The 19233-nt window shown below is 37.5% G+C and overlaps 3 protein-coding genes across 6 annotated transcripts; 1 reads left to right on the top strand and 2 right to left on the bottom strand.

Moving 5' to 3' along the window:
* Positions 1-1522: 1522 nt before the first annotated feature.
* Positions 1523-5202, bottom strand: LOC110782163 (E3 ubiquitin-protein ligase RING1-like). Of its 2 annotated transcripts, none has more exons than XM_021986278.2 (2): positions 4060-5202; positions 1523-1895 (listed from the first exon to the last, which is right to left on the bottom strand). In XM_021986278.2, the coding sequence occupies exon 1, from the start codon at positions 5085-5087 to the stop codon at positions 4071-4073; it is 1017 nt and encodes a 338-aa protein (XP_021841970.2). In that variant the 5' UTR covers positions 5088-5202; the 3' UTR covers positions 1523-1895; positions 4060-4070. The 2 variants fall into 2 exon arrangements, with proteins under 2 accessions (XP_021841970.2, XP_021841969.2); XM_021986277.2 differs by having other exon boundaries at positions 1523-1884; positions 4060-5195.
* Positions 5203-6772: 1570 nt separating this feature from the next.
* LOC110781981 (sugar transport protein 10-like) lies at positions 6773-10660 on the bottom strand. Its single transcript, XM_021986025.2, has 3 exons — positions 10048-10660; positions 8467-9093; positions 6773-7573 (listed from the first exon to the last, which is right to left on the bottom strand). The coding sequence occupies exons 1-3, from the start codon at positions 10498-10500 to the stop codon at positions 7115-7117; spliced, it is 1539 nt and encodes a 512-aa protein (XP_021841717.1). The 5' UTR covers positions 10501-10660; the 3' UTR covers positions 6773-7114.
* Positions 10661-12726: 2066 nt separating this feature from the next.
* LOC110782165 (putative pentatricopeptide repeat-containing protein At5g08310, mitochondrial) lies at positions 12727-18414 on the top strand. Of its 3 annotated transcripts, XM_056837739.1 has the most exons (3): positions 12732-14248; positions 14339-15855; positions 17919-18414. In XM_056837739.1, the coding sequence occupies exons 1-2, from the start codon at positions 12882-12884 to the stop codon at positions 15459-15461; spliced, it is 2490 nt and encodes an 829-aa protein (XP_056693717.1). In that variant the 5' UTR covers positions 12732-12881; the 3' UTR covers positions 15462-15855; positions 17919-18414. The 3 variants fall into 3 exon arrangements, with proteins under 3 accessions (XP_021841971.2, XP_056693717.1, XP_021841972.2); XM_021986279.2 differs by having other exon boundaries at positions 12727-15855; XM_021986280.2 differs by having other exon boundaries at positions 12734-15855; positions 17916-18414.
* Positions 18415-19233: the final 819 nt, after the last annotated feature.

Here is a 19233-nt window from a genome sequence, read left to right as displayed (position 1 = left end):
TTTGAAATTTTTTGACATATTCTCATTAGCGGTAAAATTTATAAATCATGTAGGGTCTTGTTAATTTTTTTCAATATTTACTTTTGAAATATCAATTTTTTATAATTTTTACACGTGTAGAATTAAAAATATTTACATTTAAAGTTATATATTAGAGACTGTAAAAAGATAAATGAGACAATTTTTCAGGGACGAAATAGTAATCCCTCCATCTTTTTTCTAGAAGTTACAATTACTACTGGCAGCCATTTTTTTAATTTCAATTTCATTTTTAGGAACTGTTATACTAACTCTCCATTTGTTTATTACTCCGTATTTCATACTTCTTTGTGCTACTTTCCTGCGGAAATAAATATTTTATTTTTATTAACTTTTGGACCCCAACTTGTTCTTTTTTCCTACTCTCTCCATTTCTTTTTGTTGTTTACTTCCTAACCCTTTCGTTTCTTTTTGTGTCAAATAATTATTTTAACCAATTAGGCTTCTTTCTATTGGACTTATTTTGACTGTACTTATATTATCTGAACTTAACTAAATTTACCTGAACTTATTTTATCAGTAAAAACCTTATTTTGTCTGAAATAAACTTATTTGTGTGTGAAAATCTCTAAAAAAAAATTATTTTTGCCAAGCTTATATTATCTGAACTTAACTGAACTTAACTGAACTTATCTGAACTTAACTTAACTTATTTTGTCTAAAATAAGTCAAAATAAGTTGAACAAAATAGGACCTAAATTCATTTGATTATTTAATCTATTATACTTCTTTATTGGGACATAAAAATTTTCACAATTTTCCACTTTGATAAGAATGTACACATTATAAATAAATGCAATTTTTCTTCTTGTTCACATAAAAAAATAGATAAATCTCAATGCACAATAATTAATCGTTAATAAACGAGTAAAATGTCAAAAGTGAAGAACAAAAATAAACGGGAAAAAATTTCTTTATTCTCAATTACTTCTCTAACATTATTCTTATCTAATTTATTACTTGTGTCAAATTTGACTTAAAGTTCTCCATACTTGTGTCAGTCAACAAGTAAATTTAGTCGAATTCGACAGTCAACTAGTAAGTTTAGTCGACTTTGACAGATCATGCGCTTACAAAGAGAATATGGACGATAATAGGCTAGCACTTGTATCATGATAAGTTTGTACTAGAGCTGGCCATTGGGCTCAAAAGTAATTGGCAATTTTATCAACAGATTGCAAACAGCCCGTCAATGTGACATGGCAAATTGATGAAAAAAAATAAAATAAACTCCGTATTCAATCCAGTTTTCAGTGAACACTGTTGTAGCACATAGGGAGTAAACATAAGATATAGGGAGTTAGGGAAAACTTTTCTGGAATTTGATTTTGGTTCATGCAACCTTAATAAGAATTACACTAAAATGAATTTAGGCTATCAAACACGGAAGCCCTTACATTCGGCCCGTTCTATAGCTCGTGGGGTCAGACCTGCCCCGCCCTCGAGGCACACGAGCTCGATGCAGCCCACAACCAGCATTAAATTTATCTAGTGACAATTCACCATATGATGATACTATCAATAAGCAAATACTTCGGTACTTTTGTTACATACACCAAAAATATCATTGTTAGCGTCATATCATACGTACCCATAAACCTTAATAAAAGGTTAATTTTGATTCCAAAAAAACGAATCTGTACATAACCAAAAGAGCACCGCGATACCCCAATAGTACTAGTCCATCTCCACCAATATATCTCCTACAACTCTAACCCCGAAGTGTGATGGGTTTCTAACATACTTGTATATTTCTTATGTCCATATAGCGCTGCACCTTCCTCTGTCTCGCAAAAAATGAGTTCATGAATGACATAATCAAATCACACAGATCTGGCCATACACCTGCAACAAAACTATTACTGTTAAATTAGAACAATACACGAACACAATGATCAACTGCCAAATTTTTTGATCTATAATCATATAATGAGGCAAAAATGTCAAGAAAGGGATGTATTAAGTCTAAAATTAGCCTAGCGTTTGGGTGGCAGCAGGTCACAGCACGGTGAAGCTAAAGGACTGCATACACAAAGGGATGATAGAGCCTAAAAAAAAAAAACAAGTCTTGCATCGGGAAGGGGTGTTCTAGGGAAAAACCATAGGCTTCTTCTTATTCTTAAGGTCCAAAGAGTTTTAGCGAGTAAACAAAAGCTTTGCTACATACCTTGTCGAAGATTGAGGAGGAAGGCAACTACATTTAGATATAGAGGTCAGTTAGAGGATGATCATGATGAACATTACTGAGAAGTTTCGTCCTTTTTTAGCTTTTGCTTAGAAAGGAACAGCCACTTGAAGGCTTGAAATCTTGGATTGAATCTCTGGTTGGTGATTTACATGTATCAATTACAATCGACTATCATTTTCCCCAAAAATCTCTTTTCCTTCTTTCTAATTTCAGTTTATGCATTATATTACATCTACCTACGATGGTCAATTTCGAAAGTGGCTCTAGGGTTATACGGGAGAAGGTCAGAAGGGTGAAGGGAAGAACAGGCATCTAAGATGTGGAGCTCAAACAGCTCCCTCAGTTCCCAAAAGGTGTCTGTCAAATCTGCTGAGGAGAAGAGGGAAGAGGAACGAAGAAGCCAAATGATGGGCATCCAAGAACGGACAACGAGTGGAGAAAGATTGATCCAGAAACACATGTCAAGGCAGAGAGGCAATTTGATCGATCTCCTTAAATGACGGAAACAGTCTAGATAGCTTTACTTTTATCTTCGGCCATATAATGACGTAAAGCTGAACATACTTAAACGGAAAATTCTGTAATGACATATGGGAAATCATATAAAGCTACAAATTTCATGTACAATAATTCTATAAGATCTACACCCTTGAATCCTTGATCTCAATGCTTTAGTCACCACGTTAACCACTAATGATTTGATGATGTAATGACTACAATGGCATTGTAAATTTGTATTCCATTAAAAAAAATCATGTTAAATTATGAAAAGAAATAACTAAAATTTCATCCAATCTATAAATTCCCAGTCAACAAAAGCAATCCATTCCTTTCTTACTTGACTACTTTCCATGTTAAGAGTCATAAGTTCAAAATTGGTGTAGATAACTCGCAACGTAAGTTATTGTTTCTTGGCCAGATCTAAGATTTTTTGTAACCTTGGTGGCCCAATCTGAACCAAAGGGTAAAGGACAGGTTCAGACCCTTATTTAGGAGGATGCAGTTGATAGTAGCACCTACGAATCTATGACAGCCTCGATTCCTCGAATGAAGATCCGAAGGCAGGGGGGATGGCCTTGACTCTTGAGGTGATTGCAAATTACAATGATGGTTTGTGCGACTAGCTTATAACTTAGAAGAGACTTAGGGGTTGTTTGGTTGACATTTAAAAATGGTGGAAGTGGAAGTTCATGGGAATGTATAGATTGGATAGTTGTTTGGTTAGACATGAAAATGTAAAATGGGTGAATTTGAAATTCATGGGAAGCGGGAATTCCTACAAAATATAGGAAGTAAATTAACTTGCCCCCCTCAGTCAATCAAAATTTGTGAGAATTTCTAATTCCCATATTGCCAATCAAACAATTTAAGGAAATTCCTAGGAATTTAACAAGGAAAATAATTCCCCTTGAATTACCACTTCCTATGGGAATAAACAAGCCCTTAGGGTGGTCAGTTAGAGCTATCTGAATGCTCCCAAGTGATCAGAAAGATCACAACCCACAATTTCAATACAACTTTCTTTACATAAATAGCAAGGGACTAAAAACAGCAAGCTCAAAGTCATAACTTCACATAATTAGTTAGTCTTCAGGTGATTAATAAAAGGTATTCTCCTTCACATATCACCACAATACATGACAAGAAATCAATCCAAGACAACTGAAAAAGCCAGTATTCTAAGCATAAACCCATATAGAAGTTAACCAACGATTATCATCCATTACAAATTCCCTACACTCTACACAACTAATCAATGAAATTCACAAAATTCAGTAAAAACACATTACCACAAAGCCAAAGACTGCAATGCAGGAGAATAGAATTTATACCTTTCTCAATTTCAATCCAAGCTTTCATGGCTTGGCTCCGAACTATTACCACCACCAGCACCACCTTGCTGAGCTCCCGAACCCCTGTTATTCCCTTCAGAGCTACCAAACATCCTAAAAGGCCATGGCAACGAAATACTAAACCTCCTCTCGCCACTACGACTTTCTCCCTGTGATCCACCAGTCCCACCTTCCGATGATCCCTCAGTGCTCCCACCCTGTCTTCGATTCTCGTAATCCGGGTCTTCGGTGGGCAACTCGTACCGACAAACAGGACAAGAGTTGTGAAGCTGAAGCCAAGGAATCAAACACTCTGAGTGAAACAAGTGCTTGCAGGGCATCTGTTTCACACTCGAATCAACCTCAAATTCATTCATACACACTGCACAAGAATTGGAGTCCGAATTCACAACATCTGCAGTGATTACAACATTTGGAAGATCATCAATTGCCTCTTTTGAAGCCGGGGGAGTTCCATGTCTATTCGGATCATTCTCAGCGAGCTGCTGGATCAACTGTTCAAGACCCGGACCCAAGAAATAGTCCCCGAAATTGTTTGGAAGGCGAAGGGTCGGGTCACCCTGATTGCCTTCGACGACGAATTGGACGTTTGCGCCACCTTCACGAAGATTCTGGAGATAATTCTGTAGAAAATCGAAGGGACTAAAAGCGGTAGGAGAAGGGGAAGGAGGGGAGAGAAAAGAAGAGAAGTTCCTAGGGTTTTGGAGGTCGATTGTTGTGGAAGAGAAGGTGACGGGTCCACGAGAGACGGCGGTGAAGGAAGGAGCCAACCAAGGGTCGGCGAAGAGTGAGAAAGGATCGGGGTAGACAGCGGAGGAAGCGAAAAAGCGATTAGGGTTAGAGTTTTGAGGAAATTGGGGATTAGAATCGAATTCTTCGAGGAAACCACCGCTGCAATTGGGGCAAGAGAGATCGGAATTGGGCGTTGGTGTTAGAGTAACTGTACGATTACATTGGTAACAGAAGTAGGATTGCGGTGGCGCAACCGCTACGCCGGCGGACGACATCTGAAAATGATCGGAGTTTGGGGAGAGGAGAAAGAAAATGGGGGGAAAATGGAAATGAGAGATTGTTGAAGGGTTTTGTGGGGTCGGTTTATAGTGTTGGATCAATCATCCGTCGATACTACAGAATTCTAGAACATACTAGATTATGTAACATTTCAAATTTTCAATTACAAGGACTCGGCTCGGCAACTAACTCGAGTACTGTTCCTGTCTAGAGCTGTCAAAACACGTCATCGGGTTGGGTTTGGGTCGAATCATTTCGGGTCTCGGGTTATAAACAGGTCGGGTCATTTTGTGTCACTTTATTATTCGGGTGTAGGTCGGGTTCGGTTGGGTTGGTTTTCGGTCAGGTTATGTCGGGCTTTTTTCATTTCGGGTACAAGTCGGGTCTGGGTCGAATCATATTCGAGTCGGGTTCAATTTCGGGTTTGGGTCTTATATAATTGGGTTTGTAACAGTTAATCTCGGATTTGGGGTCAAGTTCGGATCGAATAATTTTTGGGTAGGTTAAAATTCAGGTTGGGTTCACTCTCGAACACAAGTTAAGATCGACTAATAACTGATTTGGTCATCTCAAAATATTCAATCGTAAAATATTTACTGCACAGGTCGAGTCACTATCAGATTATGTGGTAAAAATCAGGTTAAGGTAATTGTCAATTTGTTGGGTATCGAATCGGAATCTGATCATTGTTCACTCAGATATGTTGGGTTATCGGTTATCTTTCGGTCGGGTGTCGGGTTCGAGTTCGGGTCATACACCATCGGGTTAAAATTGATTACCATTTTTTTCAGGTCGGGTTTCGGGTTACCTGCTTTACCAAAATTTTGGGTCATGGTCGGTTACGGGTTCGGTCTGTTCAGGTCGGATTTTCGGATCGGATCGGTTTTTGACAGCTCTATTCATATCTAGTTGTCTACTTTGATTTGCGCGCTAGGGGATTCTTCTGAATTCAATCCAAGTCCGACTCGAATTCAATCCAAGTCCGACTCGAACTGATGAAAAAATTCGACTTAAATCCGAAATAGTGAACATTTGACCTGGCCCTGTCGCATGTGGATTTGTGCAAATTTGACAAATTCGACCCGAATCCGACTATTACTGCTACCTCACCTCCAACGGGAATCACGTTAAATAAATTATCAAATCACGAGACATGTCCTTTTTAAGTTGGACTTCATATTTTACTTGTTCATGATTAATTCACAAGTTTTTCAATCTTCATTCCTTTTTCTTATTTGATTGGGTTTTTATTGACGAAGCTTTTACTCCATCTGTCTCTTTTTGTTTGCCTCATTTATCATTTTTTATTCCTAAAAGATTGTCCCATTGTCATAAAAGTTCATAGGAGTACAACTTTACTCTTATATAAAAATACAATTGACCCTCTTTTTAATTCTACACAACCAAATCTTAATAAATCATTATTTGGCCGATGGGGAAACAATTTGTTATGTTATGTAACTTTTTGAGTTGAGTCATGATATGTTTATATGACCAACTTTTTGATTTTATGAAATGCACAGATTGAGTATTTTCGTTGTTTTAAAAAAATTACAACACTTTGACTTTTTTAGGTGGTAAAACAAAATGTCCATTTTAATATTATGAAAGTATAAATTAATTCAATTCATTAACATTTTACTTGATAACATATGCTTTTAATAAATTAGTAAAAAAAATAATGGTCAAATGACTCAAATTAGGTGTATAAATAGTTACAAAACTAAAAGTACAGTATTGCGGTTTTTTCTGAAATGGAGGAAGTATGTTTATTCTCATAACGGTATGTCGTATTCAACTGATTTAACCAGTGCTATACTCCGTATATGTTATGGTTGATGATGCTCTTGTTGTAATACTATTCTAAAAAAAGAAAATAAAAGAGGCTGAACACAAGTAAAATAACTTAGAAATTGAATTAAATCAAAATCAACCATATGATTTGTACATGTTTTTGTATTTGTGTTGTTTCTACTAGTTTCGGGTTTTTCCCATTAACCATATTAAGTTATTAACCATTATTTTAGCATCTTTCAGAATTCTTATTAGTATTACGGCCAACCAAGCTATCAGGGATGAATCTTTCCCAGAACCAATGTGCTTTCCACACACCATACATTTCTTCAATAGGAATATTCTTAGTCTCAGGCAAGAAGAAGAAGATGGTGGTCGTCATGATGACAACGAATCCGGCGAAGAAGAAGAAGAGGCCGAACTTCATGACACACAACATATGAAGGAAACATTGTGCGATAATGAAGGTGAATAACATGTTGACTGATACGTTGATACTTTGACCTGCTGATCGAGTTTCCAAAGGGAAAATTTCACTAGGGACTAACCATCCTAATGGACCCCATGACCATGCAAATGCTGCAACGTAGATGCATATTAGTGCCACGAGAATGTTGGCGTCTGTTTTGTCTATTGATCCTGTTCCCGAGACTCCGAATTTCATGCCGAGGACTACACCAATAATCACCTACAAATAATCAATGAGTAAGATAATTAGCATCATCACAAGGGACTAGTAGTCCCCCATTCCAATGAGAGAAAGAACATTGACCTAACATATATACAAGTCTGGCTGGCTACAGTACTATTTCACCTATTATCAATTGGTTTTATGATGCAATTTTGCGGGGTTTATATGTAAAGATGGATGTGGGCCTAAGGGTTCTACCCACGGCAAACACATTTGTAACAGGCTGGGACGGGCCGAGTCAAAAAGTTCAAAATGCGAACAGGTCCGTCCCAGGCCCACATGCCCTCGGACCGGACCGTCATGCATAAGCCTAAATTACAAAATCTAACGTGATTAGTTGTGCCGTGTTTTTTTTTCACAAAAAAATGCGGTTCAATACTTCGTGCCCTTGCAGGATTGTGCTTATATGTTAAGATGGTTGTGAGTCGGACTTCGGGCCGAACCAACATTTTGTGGGTCTGAACGAGCACAACCCATGCCAAGCCCTCTTGTAAAGGGTCGGCCCGAAAATTTCAAAAATGCTGCCAAGTTCGGTCGAGGCCCACGTTGAATATATATGAGAAAGTAAAATGGCCCTTTGACCAAGCATATGTACAAGTCAGGTTGGCTACTCCGCCTATTATCAATTGGTTTGAGGATTTATGTGGTCGGGCATTGCTACTATGAAAATATTGTAGTAAGTTGTCCCACGTTGATTAATAGAAAGAAAATTGACTTCCCCCAACACATATACAAGTCTGGTTTGCTACTCCACCGATTATCAATTGATTTTAGACTTGTAACCTTTTAGGATAGAATCCTGTAACACTTGTATATATGTTGTTATGCTACATATTGTGAAAATGTTGTAATAAGTTTATTAGGACTTAGAAGAGAATGTAAAAGTATACCTGAGTGATGATCATCTGAAGCCCACCTTGAATAAACAAAGCCCTACGCCCAAACCGATCAACACAAATAATCGAAACAACAGTAGCACCCACATTAACAGCTCCAGTAATCACAGAAGACATAAGAGAAGCATGATTACCAAACCCAATCGTCTTAAACAACACAGGAGCATAAAACATAATCACATTAATCCCAGTAAACTGCTGGAAAAAAGGGATAATAACAGCAAAAGTAAGTTGAGGTCTATTATGTCGTTGCATAATATTAGTCCATGGTTCTTCAACTTGTTTGGATTTCTCATATGCATCAAGAATGTCTTCAAATTCTTCTTTAACGTTTTCGGTTCCTCGGATTTTCATCAACAATTCTCTGGCTTGTTCTGGGTGGCCTCTGTCAATGAGTGAGTTTGGGGTGTCAGGTAAGATTAGAGCTCCTAAAGTGATGACTATGGCGGGGACGCCGGCGAGTCCTAGGGCTAGTCTCCATCCTTTTTCACCCATGCTTAATGCGAAGTAGTTGATTAGATTTGCAGCTAAAATGCCGACTGTTATAGCCATTTGGAAGCCTATGTTGAGTGCTCCTCTGATTTGTGGTGGTGCCATTTCTGATAGATAGATTGGTATCGACTGCAAGGCAATTTTATGTACATTGTAAATTAGCATCATGGTGTTATAGAAGTATATATGTAACACATAGTACTTACCACATAGTACTTTCCACCGCCTGTCCCTTTTTGTTTGTCTCATTCTCGTTTTTTAGATGGGAGTACTAATTTTCTCTAATCAAACAAAAACGCTCCTAGCTATGTTGTGCTTTTTTAAAATGAGCTTTCTTGTTTGATTAGGGAAAGTGGGTAACGACCTAGTTTGTCAAGGGTTTGTTTTTTCGCACATCTGATATGTGTGGAAACACACATATCAACTAAAAGACAAAAAAGGAAGTATCATTCATGTAAAAAAAATACCATTCTGTAAAAAAATACCATTTTGTAAAAAAAAAGTACCATTTGTGTTTAGAAAAGTACTCCGTACCATTTAATTTCTTTTTGTCATTTTTCCTATTTTGTCTTTTGTTCTGATATGTATTTCCCCATACATATCTGATATGTATTTGTACTTCCTCGTTTGTCAATGTTATTTAACGTTTATTTTACACATTAAATATTATAGTAATAACTACAAATACTTTACACAAACAACAAGTTCAACCAATTATACAAACATCTAATAGCTACCAACTAGTCAAACCAGCTAACAACTCATTGTCAAACCTGACCTTTATTTTTCTTTTTGTACATGCATGAGATAAGAAAAAGGTACATAATATTTGTGAGACTATGTTACGTCGCAGAATAGGACATGGAGCAATATTAAATATACAAACTAAAAGATAAAGACGGGGAACAATCTTTTAGGGTCTAAGGGAGTATCATGACAATCCTAAAAACAAATGCTATAAATCTATAATGTAATACGTCATTGTATTTTGTCTCATTTTATATTTTAAATTTTTTTTGCATCAATAATATTTTAATGTTTAAATTTGTGCAGAAAATAAAAAGTAATCAAGTTAAAATTTACCTGGTTACTAAAACCAATGCCTATACCAAGTAAGATACGACCAACAATAAGCATTTGAACGTTTTGAGCAAATGCATTAAGAAGTGCACCACCTAGGAAGACTAATCCTCCAAAAAGCATAGAAATTTTTCTTCCAAAAGCTTTGGTTACTTTAGATGCAATGAAAGATGCAATTAGGGCTGCCATGTAAAGAGAGGACGTGAACAACGTTAGCAACTCGTTATTGAATTTACAATATTGGTTTTCGCCCGTGGCCATTTTTTCGGCTCTGTACACCGAAGGGAAAAACTTCTCTAAGAAAATATCCATAGATGTCACACCACCGGAAATTCCGATATCATACCCGAAAATTAGACCGCCGGTGGCGGCCACCAGGCACGTAATAATAACAAAGCCGGTAACACGACCTTCATATTGTCTACCACCCCCGCTTACAATTACTCCTCCTGCCATAATTACGAGTTTAAAAGTAAAATAAATACGGGAACGCTCATGAAAGGAAAGTAAACTTTTTATCCAAGCTAATTAAAACTTGGTACAATCATTCACTTTTCCCTTTGAGTTATTTTCCCAAATTTTTGATTGACCCTTTAACTTGAATTATTGCAGGACGTAACCTATTATGTTATCATTTTTAAACAATTTATAATCTCCTTCAAAAAGTTCCTAAATTTGTGGAGCTTTTTTTAGATAAACTCTATTTTTGGTTGATTTGTTTTCTGGCGATGTAGTTGTATCTATGGTTCTCATTTAATTTTAGAAAATTTGGTTAGCAATAAAGATCAACTACTATATTTGGGTTGGAAAAAACAGTTGTAATGGATAAAAAGTGCAGGAGGAGAAATAACAAAATACTTCCTCCGTTTTTTTATAATTGCACCATCTTGGTTTTAGCACTATTCTCTTATTCTTATATAGTTATTTTTTGTGATTTATATGTAAGGAAAAATATACTCATGTGGGATCTTGTTAGATTCGTCTCGAAATATACTTTCAAATTATCAAATTTTTATAATTTTTTAAAATGTATAATGAGAGATACTAGTAGTTAAAATAGTGCATTGGCAAGCGTGAAATCCCAGATGGTGCAATTAAAAAAAAATGGAGGAAGTATAAAGTACTGGAGTACTCATGTATACTCCGTAATTATGAATGGACAGAGGTTGGCGTGACTGGCTGACATTGCGTGAGTGGTTAAAGAGCTTTTATTCCTTAACTACAGTCTAGGTTCGAGTGTTGGGTATGGAAAAAACATTAGATGTGAGGGCTTCCAATCGAGGTACGGAGTAGTAAGTACCATGCAAACTCCCGCGAGAGATTAGTCCACTAGCCGAATACGGTAGAAACTAAAAAAAAATTGTTACATTTATTTCGCAACGACCAAATAAAATATATAATTCATTTACTACGCTTTCAGAAACAGAGAAAATATTCTAAATGTCCCAACTAGGGGTGATAGTCAGGCAAGCCGAGACAAAGCTTAATTAGGTTGTTCAAGCTTAGTTAGTTATACTCCACTTCAAACTCAAGCCGAGTCTTGAGCTTTATCGACTTTAGAACTTCGAGTTCAACTTACTACAGAGTATTTTTTTCAAGTTCAACTTAATTACTATAAACCTATATAAAACTGAACTTGATTTTGAAAATCATGACTCATTGTTTTGACAACTTTAATCTCAATGAATTATTTTTTCCTCCGCAACTTAGGTGGAAGGCGAAGAAGACCCCCTTTTGCCCCTTCCAGGCGATCGGAAAATAAAGACATGGTCATTCTTATAGCGGCTTTTCAAGAAAAAAAAATTGAAAGAACTTTGCCCATGACAAAAGAATTAGCGATCGCTATGAGATACTTTTCCCAACCCCCCGAGCCACTATTACCCGAATCCGCCCCAATGGGCATCATCTAAATACCTACTATTTCGGAGACTTCCTCCGTAATGAGGGTCCACTTTTTTTCCCCAGAATTAGAACCATTAAGGCTCGACACCCCGAGAAACGAAGGAAGACTTCCAACCCCAAACGCTTAAAAAATCTTGTGGACAAGCGCTACACTAGTAGGTTTTTTCGGAAAATTTTGTGCTAATCTTTTTACTTTTTTTTTCAAATCATAGTGATAGTTTTAATATACTTCGTATTAGTTTAAGCTATATACTCATATTATACATTGTAAAATAAAATATTTAAAAAGAAAATGACCAATTCACGAGTCAAGCTTGTTCACGAACTTCACAAGCCCACGTTGTTGTGCCAGGGTCATGAATTTTCGAATCGAGCTTGAATTGTTCACGAACCCGGTAAGCTCTTGAAAAGTACACCACTATTTCTAGGGTTGCAAATGAGTTATAAACGAGACGTTCGTGAACACTAACGAGTCGAACACGGTGGTGTTCGAGTAAAGCTCGTTTAGCAAACGAGCCTTAAATATTTGCTCTACCTTGCTAATTTTCTTAATTAACGATATTTGACCTAGCATTGACTAAAATCGTTCGCGAATTGTTCAATCAGCTCATTTGCACTAGAGCATATTACATACACTCGGGTGCAGGTATATCGCACATTTCTCTCATATTTTCTCCTTACATGTAAAGATAAAATGTGAAAAAAACACAAATTAACATAAAAATACACTTGAATACACGGTGCACCAGGGTGCACTTAATTAGTTTCACATTTGTACACTACTTATTTCCAACCTCCAACGGCCTAAAGGCTAAAGTCAGTACTCAGCAAGTCACACTTAAGACGTTCTTTGTTCTTGCTGTTTACCTGAGACAAAAGGTTTCAAAGAAGATTTGCGCGGCAGTGACGTTGATTGATATGAATGTTCTCCCAAAATGCGACGCCATTACAATCCTCGAAGCTCCGTCGTCGTCGCCGCCGCAATACGAGCATTCGCCACAAATCAATTTGCCCTCCAAAAATCAATGGAGTTCATCAATTCTTACACTTCAACTCAACTCTTCCACTTTTCTAATGCTCATTTCACCACAAATTCGTCTTCAATCCCATCATTCAGCAGACAAATTAGCTCCAAACCCTACAATGCTAATCTCTCTCCTGATTCCATAAGGGTAGTTGATAGGCTGATTTCAATTTTCACCCAGAACACTTTTGAGGCTAACAACCAAGAACTGAGTCAACTCGGTTGCGGACTCACCCGGGAAATCGTTGAGGCCGTGCTGAAAGGGATCAGGAATTGGAAAGTGGCATACAGGTTCTTCACATGGGCTAAAACCCAGAAAGGTTACTTTCATAATTGCTATACTTTTAATGCTATGGCTTCAATCCTATCAGGTGCTCGACGAAATGCTCCAATGAAAAGTTTATATTTGGAATTAATTGATTCTCGTTGTTTTATGACTCCTGGGGCATTGGGTTTTTTTGTTAGGTGTTTAGGGAGTGTGGGATTGATGGAAGAAGCTAATGTGTTGTTTGATCATGTTAGGCAAATGGGTCTTTGTGTTCCTAATAATTATAGCTATAATTGTTTGTTAGAGACTATAGCTAAATCGAGCTCATGTGTTCAAGCTGAGAAGAGGTTGGATGAAATGCGGAGTTTTGGGTGGATTGTTGATAAGTATACAATGACTCCACTTCTGCAGGTTTACTGCAATTCTAGGGAGTTTGACAAAGCTCTGGTTGTTTTCCACCAAATGCTTGAAAGGGGTTGGGTTGACTCTCATGTGTTGTCTATCTTAGTTGTGTCTTTCAGTAAGTGGGGAGAAGTGGATAGGGCGTTTGAGTTGATTGAGAAGATGGAAGATTGCAATTTGAGATTGAATGAGAAGACATTTTATGTATTAATACATGGGTTTGTATCTAATTCCAAAGTTGATAAGGCTCTTCAACTATTTGACAAAATGCGTGGATCAGGGTTTTGTGCTGATATTGGTGTCTATGATGTGCTGATTGGAGGTCTTTGTAAACTTAAAAGGCCTCAAAGAGCTCTGCATTTATTTTCAGGGATGAAAACTTCAGGGATTGCTCCTGATATTGGTATACTCAAGAAGCTTCTATCATCTGCCAATGAAGAAGAGATGATGGCGCAATTACTTGAGGAAAACGGAGATAGTCTTGATAATGATACGGTGAAATTGCTTTATAATTCTGTTTTGGAGGGCCTTGTTCACATTGGTTGCATTGATAGAGCTCTTGAGTTGGTGAGAATGATGATGGAGGACAAACCTCAGTGTGATAGCAGGTTAGAGAAGTTTTTCAAGCTTAAAGGAATTAATTGCTTGGATTCATCTACTTTTAGTATTGTTATTAACGTTCTATGCCAAAACGGTAGATTGGACGAAGCACTACAGCTCTTTGGAGCTATGGATGAATTCGGCTGTCAAAAGGATACATTACTGTTCAATAATTTGATTGATGCTTTATGCAATGCTGATAGGGTAATTGACAGTGTTCACCTTTTGGAAGAGATGAAGCAGTTGGGGATTGAGCCAACCCATTTCACCTATAACTCCATATACGGGTATTTTTGTAGAAAAGGGGATGTCATCGGAGCTACAAGTATAGTGAAAGAGATGTGTAATTACCGGCACGAACCATGGATAAAGAATTCCACCACACTTGTCAAAGAGCTGTGTAAACATGGGAGAGCAGTGGAAGCTTCTAGTTTCCTTGCTAAAATGGTTGAAGAAAGTCTTGTTCCACATTTAGTTCCATATTCTGCTGCTATTGATGGGTTTTTCAAACTTCAGGAAGTTGACCGTGCTCTGGAGTTGTTTCATAATATATATTCCCGAGGTTACAGACCTGATGTAGTTGCTTATAACATTTTAATCAATGGCCTCTGTAAAGCTAATAGAATGTCAGAAGCTGAGAACATGGTGAAAGAGATGCTGGCTCAGGGGCTTGTCCCATCAACTGTAACCTATAACTCTCTTATTGATGGATGGTGCAAGATTGGTAATATAGATCAAGCTATGGTTTGCTATTCCAAAATGACTGTGGAAGACAGGGAACCTAGTGTCATAACCTATACGACATTGATAGATGGGTTATGCAATGCTGGGCAACCTGATGATGCGCTTATGCTTTGGAATCAAATGGAGGTAAAAGCGTGTTGCCCCAACAGAATTTCTTTCATGGCTTTAATCACTGGCCTCTCCAAGAATGGCATGCCAGATACGGCACTGTCTTATCTCCATGAAATGGAGAAAAGGGAAATGAGTGCTGACAATTTTGTTTACATGGCCTTGTTGGATTCGTTTTTGTTGAAAAAGAACCATGTCTTGGCTTTGGACATATTGAAAAAGATTGTTGAAAAAAAAATGTTTCCAAACCCATTAGACAAGAATTATGCAGTTGTAAGAAATGCAATTACCAAACTGTGTGGTGATCCTTCTACTTCTTGCAATGTTAAAACTCTCCTTGCTGAATGTGGCATCTCGGAAGTTCCTTGATTTGAGGCGAAGACTGAAGCTGGATAAAGGCCGTTATTTGATTGGAAGTTGATGCATGAGGTTAAGCCAATACTTCATCAAAAGAAAAAGCTAAGACCATGAGGCATGAGCATTATTGTCTCTCATGCGGAGAACTTGATGAAACGGATAATGAAAGCTTCATGCTATGAGGAGTGTGAAAGCTTCATGCTATGAGAAGTATGAAAGCTTCATGTTGTGAGAAGTATGAAAGCTTCATGCTATGAGAACTATGAACTTCGGATCGATCAATTCATCTTACGCATAGAAGGTTGTAAGACTCTTCAACTTCCAAGTGATGACTTCAGTCATCACTTGGAAGTTGGAATCTACTGTATTGACTGCGAGTATTGCCATAAGGCCATCACCAATACAGGTACACTTGCTGCTATATTCCTTTCGTTTGTGTTGAATTTTCACTATGAAATCTCCCTGGCTGATAATTTGAAGATTTCTGTTCTGCAATCCTAGATACTATGGGCATGCTGACATGACATCACTCTTAAATCATTTTATGTTCACTTGATATAGGTGTCTGCACACTACAGTATACGAACTTAATTTTTGTTGCACATGCTTGGATAGGAGCTTTAAACATATTTGAAAGTCAAAACTAAAGACCATGAATGATTTTTTGACTGACAAAAAATACTTAAATTAAGTGCTCTCTGTCACTCGTATGTTATCTTCTTGCATTTGGAGACTACTTTTTCTGTGTTTCTGTATATACTTCAATGATTTATCCTTTCTCTCTGCAATCTATCTATTGTCCAGCACATCAAAGCCATCATAGACCTGGTTTTTTTCCCTTTGTAGTTTTGTTTAATTTGTGAAGGATTTGAACTGTGGTACTTTTAGGTTGTTGTATCAATTACTACTTTTGCCTGTTATTTTTCAAGTACATTCTCATGATTCTTTTATTCCAGTCTCTAATCATAGCTTCAAGGACTAGCTCACTTTTTTTAAAATCTTTTATTTCTTACTTGATACTAGAAGATATCTTATGTATTGTTGAGATATCACTGAGATAAAGTAAGATCAGCAACATCTGTGAATATGAAGGACATGACCAATGAAATTCAATACAATCATGTTCAGTTCAGTTCATTAGGGTCTTAGGGTTAGTGGTTGGAGAACTATGTCACTGCTAGATGGTTCATTAGTCATTACTTAATTTGTTTACACTATAGCTTAATTTATGGATACTTGCTAGTATGTCACTTTCTGTGGTCAACTTCTTTTCAATCTAGTCACTTCAGAGTCTATCATAAATTCATAATATCTGCCTTGGTTCTCGAGTTGCAGAGAACCATCCGAACTGGCTAAGGCCCTTTCGTTTCTCAAAAGGGGTGGGGAAAGATATTGAGAATAGATGATGCCACATTAATTTCCTAGTAACATGGAAACGAGTTTATGAGGCTTCATGGCTAGTTCATTGATCATACTTATTATCAAACTAGAGACCTGTGTTCACCAAAAAGGCTTTTCAGACTGTATGTGCTTGGTTAATTTGAGTATTTGACTTGCCAGTTTTGGAGATCCTTGATTCTACAATGACCACAATTTAAGGCACATATATTATGCTCATGGACTACAATCTTATATATCTTTGAATTATTGAATAGACTTATGTGACAGCATCATTTTCATAAACATGATATATCAGAAAGTGTGATTTCCCCCAGACTACATGAGCTGCTTTCTGCTGTCTATTCGACTATGCATACCTCAAGTAAAGAGTATGCCTACCAAGCAAGGCTTGGCGCACTTGGTAAGAGTCTTACTTTAGATCCTAGAGGTCTAGAGTTTCCCTTACCTCCCCCCCCCCCCTACTCCTAAGAACCTGGCCCGCAAATACTAGACCCCAAAAAACGTGAGGGTTGAGGTTTGGGCAGGGTCTTAAGAATATGCCTAGGTGATTATGTGTGCATGTTTGCCCCAAAATAAGTTTTGTTTTCCCTAATCCTGTGATGAACTGATTGTCATAACCCACATCTCCTTGCGAATTATTATGTTTATCCAAGAGGACATTTTATAAGGTGATGTGGCAATAAATTTAAGAGGAAAACTCATATCCCTCCCTAGATTGTTGCCACACCATGTAAGATCATATGTTCCCTACAGCTCCTAATTACCTTATGTTATCATTATATGTGTAACACAAGTCCTCCCGAACCAACACAAGAACTTCTCAGGAGGTCACCCATCCCAAGATTTCTCCCAGACAACACGCTTAACTGTTGAGTTTCCTAGGAAATGAGCTCCCTAAAAAAAAGACGTGTCTTGTTGTTATGAGTAGTATATTAAATTTCATTAAAGCATCACGAAGGGTAATACACTATGTCCTTGCATTTTCACTGTTATTGTGATGACTTCATTGACTTGTAGCCTCCAAATACTTCTAATTGACTGATCTCTCGCTTCTTACCATCCTAGCAGGGAACTACCACAGGGATTTCAAGAAATATGATTTCAAGAAGATATATTGGAGGTGGAATCAATTTTCTGATTTTGCAATATGTGAGAGAGCAATGGGATTTTCCAGCATGATTGTACGCCTTGCTTGACGCTTCATTTTCCTTTCCTTCCCACAAGCAAGGGTAATTGTCCCTTGAAAGCCAAGGAAAGGGTTAACTTGCCATCACAGTACATCTTTGCCTCTATGATAAATATTCATTGATGATACGGAGTATACTGTATTTGATATCGACCATTCCTTCTCACTTGAGTCCGAGGAAAAAATTTGGGGTGCTTGCTTTACTCCGACCTTGGATCACCACGGCATTAACCCAGGATTTGTCATTTCCGTGGGAGTTGTATGTTTATCTACTATCCCGAGCATCTTGTGAATTCGTCTTGCAATGTATATAGTTTAAAACTGGAAAAGGCAAAGGTTGAACGATTGTTGCAATAAAGTTCGGGATATCATCTACTATTGCTTGCTTGTGAATAGATGGTTGTATTGTCCAATGTACCTTCTGCACACAAGAGACACACGAGCACAATGCACAGTATAGGGTCTTGTAAGGAGATTTACAGATTGAGATGCTAATGTTTTCTCTCTGCCACTTTCATTCAAAACTGCTGAAGTCTTTCACATATTTGACATTTCAGAGGATTAGAGATATAATAGAGAAGGCTGTAATGTATTTTCCATGAATACGGAAAATACGAGTTTGGTTATGGCTCTTCAAGTCCAAGCAGGGTGGTAGAGGATGGTAGTTGAGGTGATTTTCTTTTATATTGTTCAAAAACAATTGGAGCCAAAGATTCATTTGTTGGCTGTGGGATGTGATGGACTAAATCAAAATGGCTCTTAAATTTGTTCGCTTCCTTTCCATGAAGTAGAAGATGGTCGGTTAGTTGTCGTTCCGTTATCCCTTTTGGGTCAATTGGAGACAACCTCTCTTCAATTGCAGTGGTAAGGTTGTATACGTCCGACCCCCCATACTCCGCTTCTTGCGGGAGCTTTTTTGAGGCAATGGGATAATTATAATGATGATAATGATTATTGTTGAAAAACAGTTCAATAGTGCATTTATACGCCATTGTTTTTTAGCCAAGGCCAAGACAAAGACAAATGTGGGAGTGGGGATTAGAACATGTGACCTACCATCACAAGTCCTCGATTTCAACTAGGTATGGTTATTGGGCGGGTCTGGTCAGGATCGGTGCGAGTTGAAATCGGGCCGGGTAATGAAAGAGTCGATTTAGTGGGTCAAAACGGGTTGCAGGCAGATAGTGGGAGGGTCAA

The sequence above is a fragment of the Spinacia oleracea genome, chromosome 2 (assembly GCF_020520425.1).
Source record: "Spinacia oleracea cultivar Varoflay chromosome 2, BTI_SOV_V1, whole genome shotgun sequence".
NCBI classification, from domain to species: Eukaryota; Viridiplantae; Streptophyta; class Magnoliopsida; order Caryophyllales; family Amaranthaceae; genus Spinacia; species Spinacia oleracea.
The sequence above is the reverse complement of the archived record's forward strand: the minus strand, read 5'-3'. Positions and strand labels throughout refer to the sequence as shown.

Coding starts and splice junctions, on each gene's coding strand:
- LOC110782163 (XM_021986278.2), bottom strand. CDS start 5,087: ATGTCGTCCGCCGGCGTAGCGGTTGCGCCACCGCAATCCTACTTCTGT.
- LOC110781981 (XM_021986025.2), bottom strand. CDS start 10,500: ATGGCAGGAGGAGTAATTGTAAGCGGGGGTGGTAGACAATATGAAGGT. Junction 9,094..10,047: donor GCATTGGTTTTAGTAACCAG/GTAAATTTTAAC, acceptor ATTGCCTTGCAG/TCGATACCAATCTATCTATC. Junction 7,574..8,466: donor TTCAGATGATCATCACTCAG/GTATACTTTTAC, acceptor GATTATTTGTAG/GTGATTATTGGTGTAGTCCT.
- LOC110782165 (XM_021986279.2), top strand. CDS start 12,882: ATGCGACGCCATTACAATCCTCGAAGCTCCGTCGTCGTCGCCGCCGCA.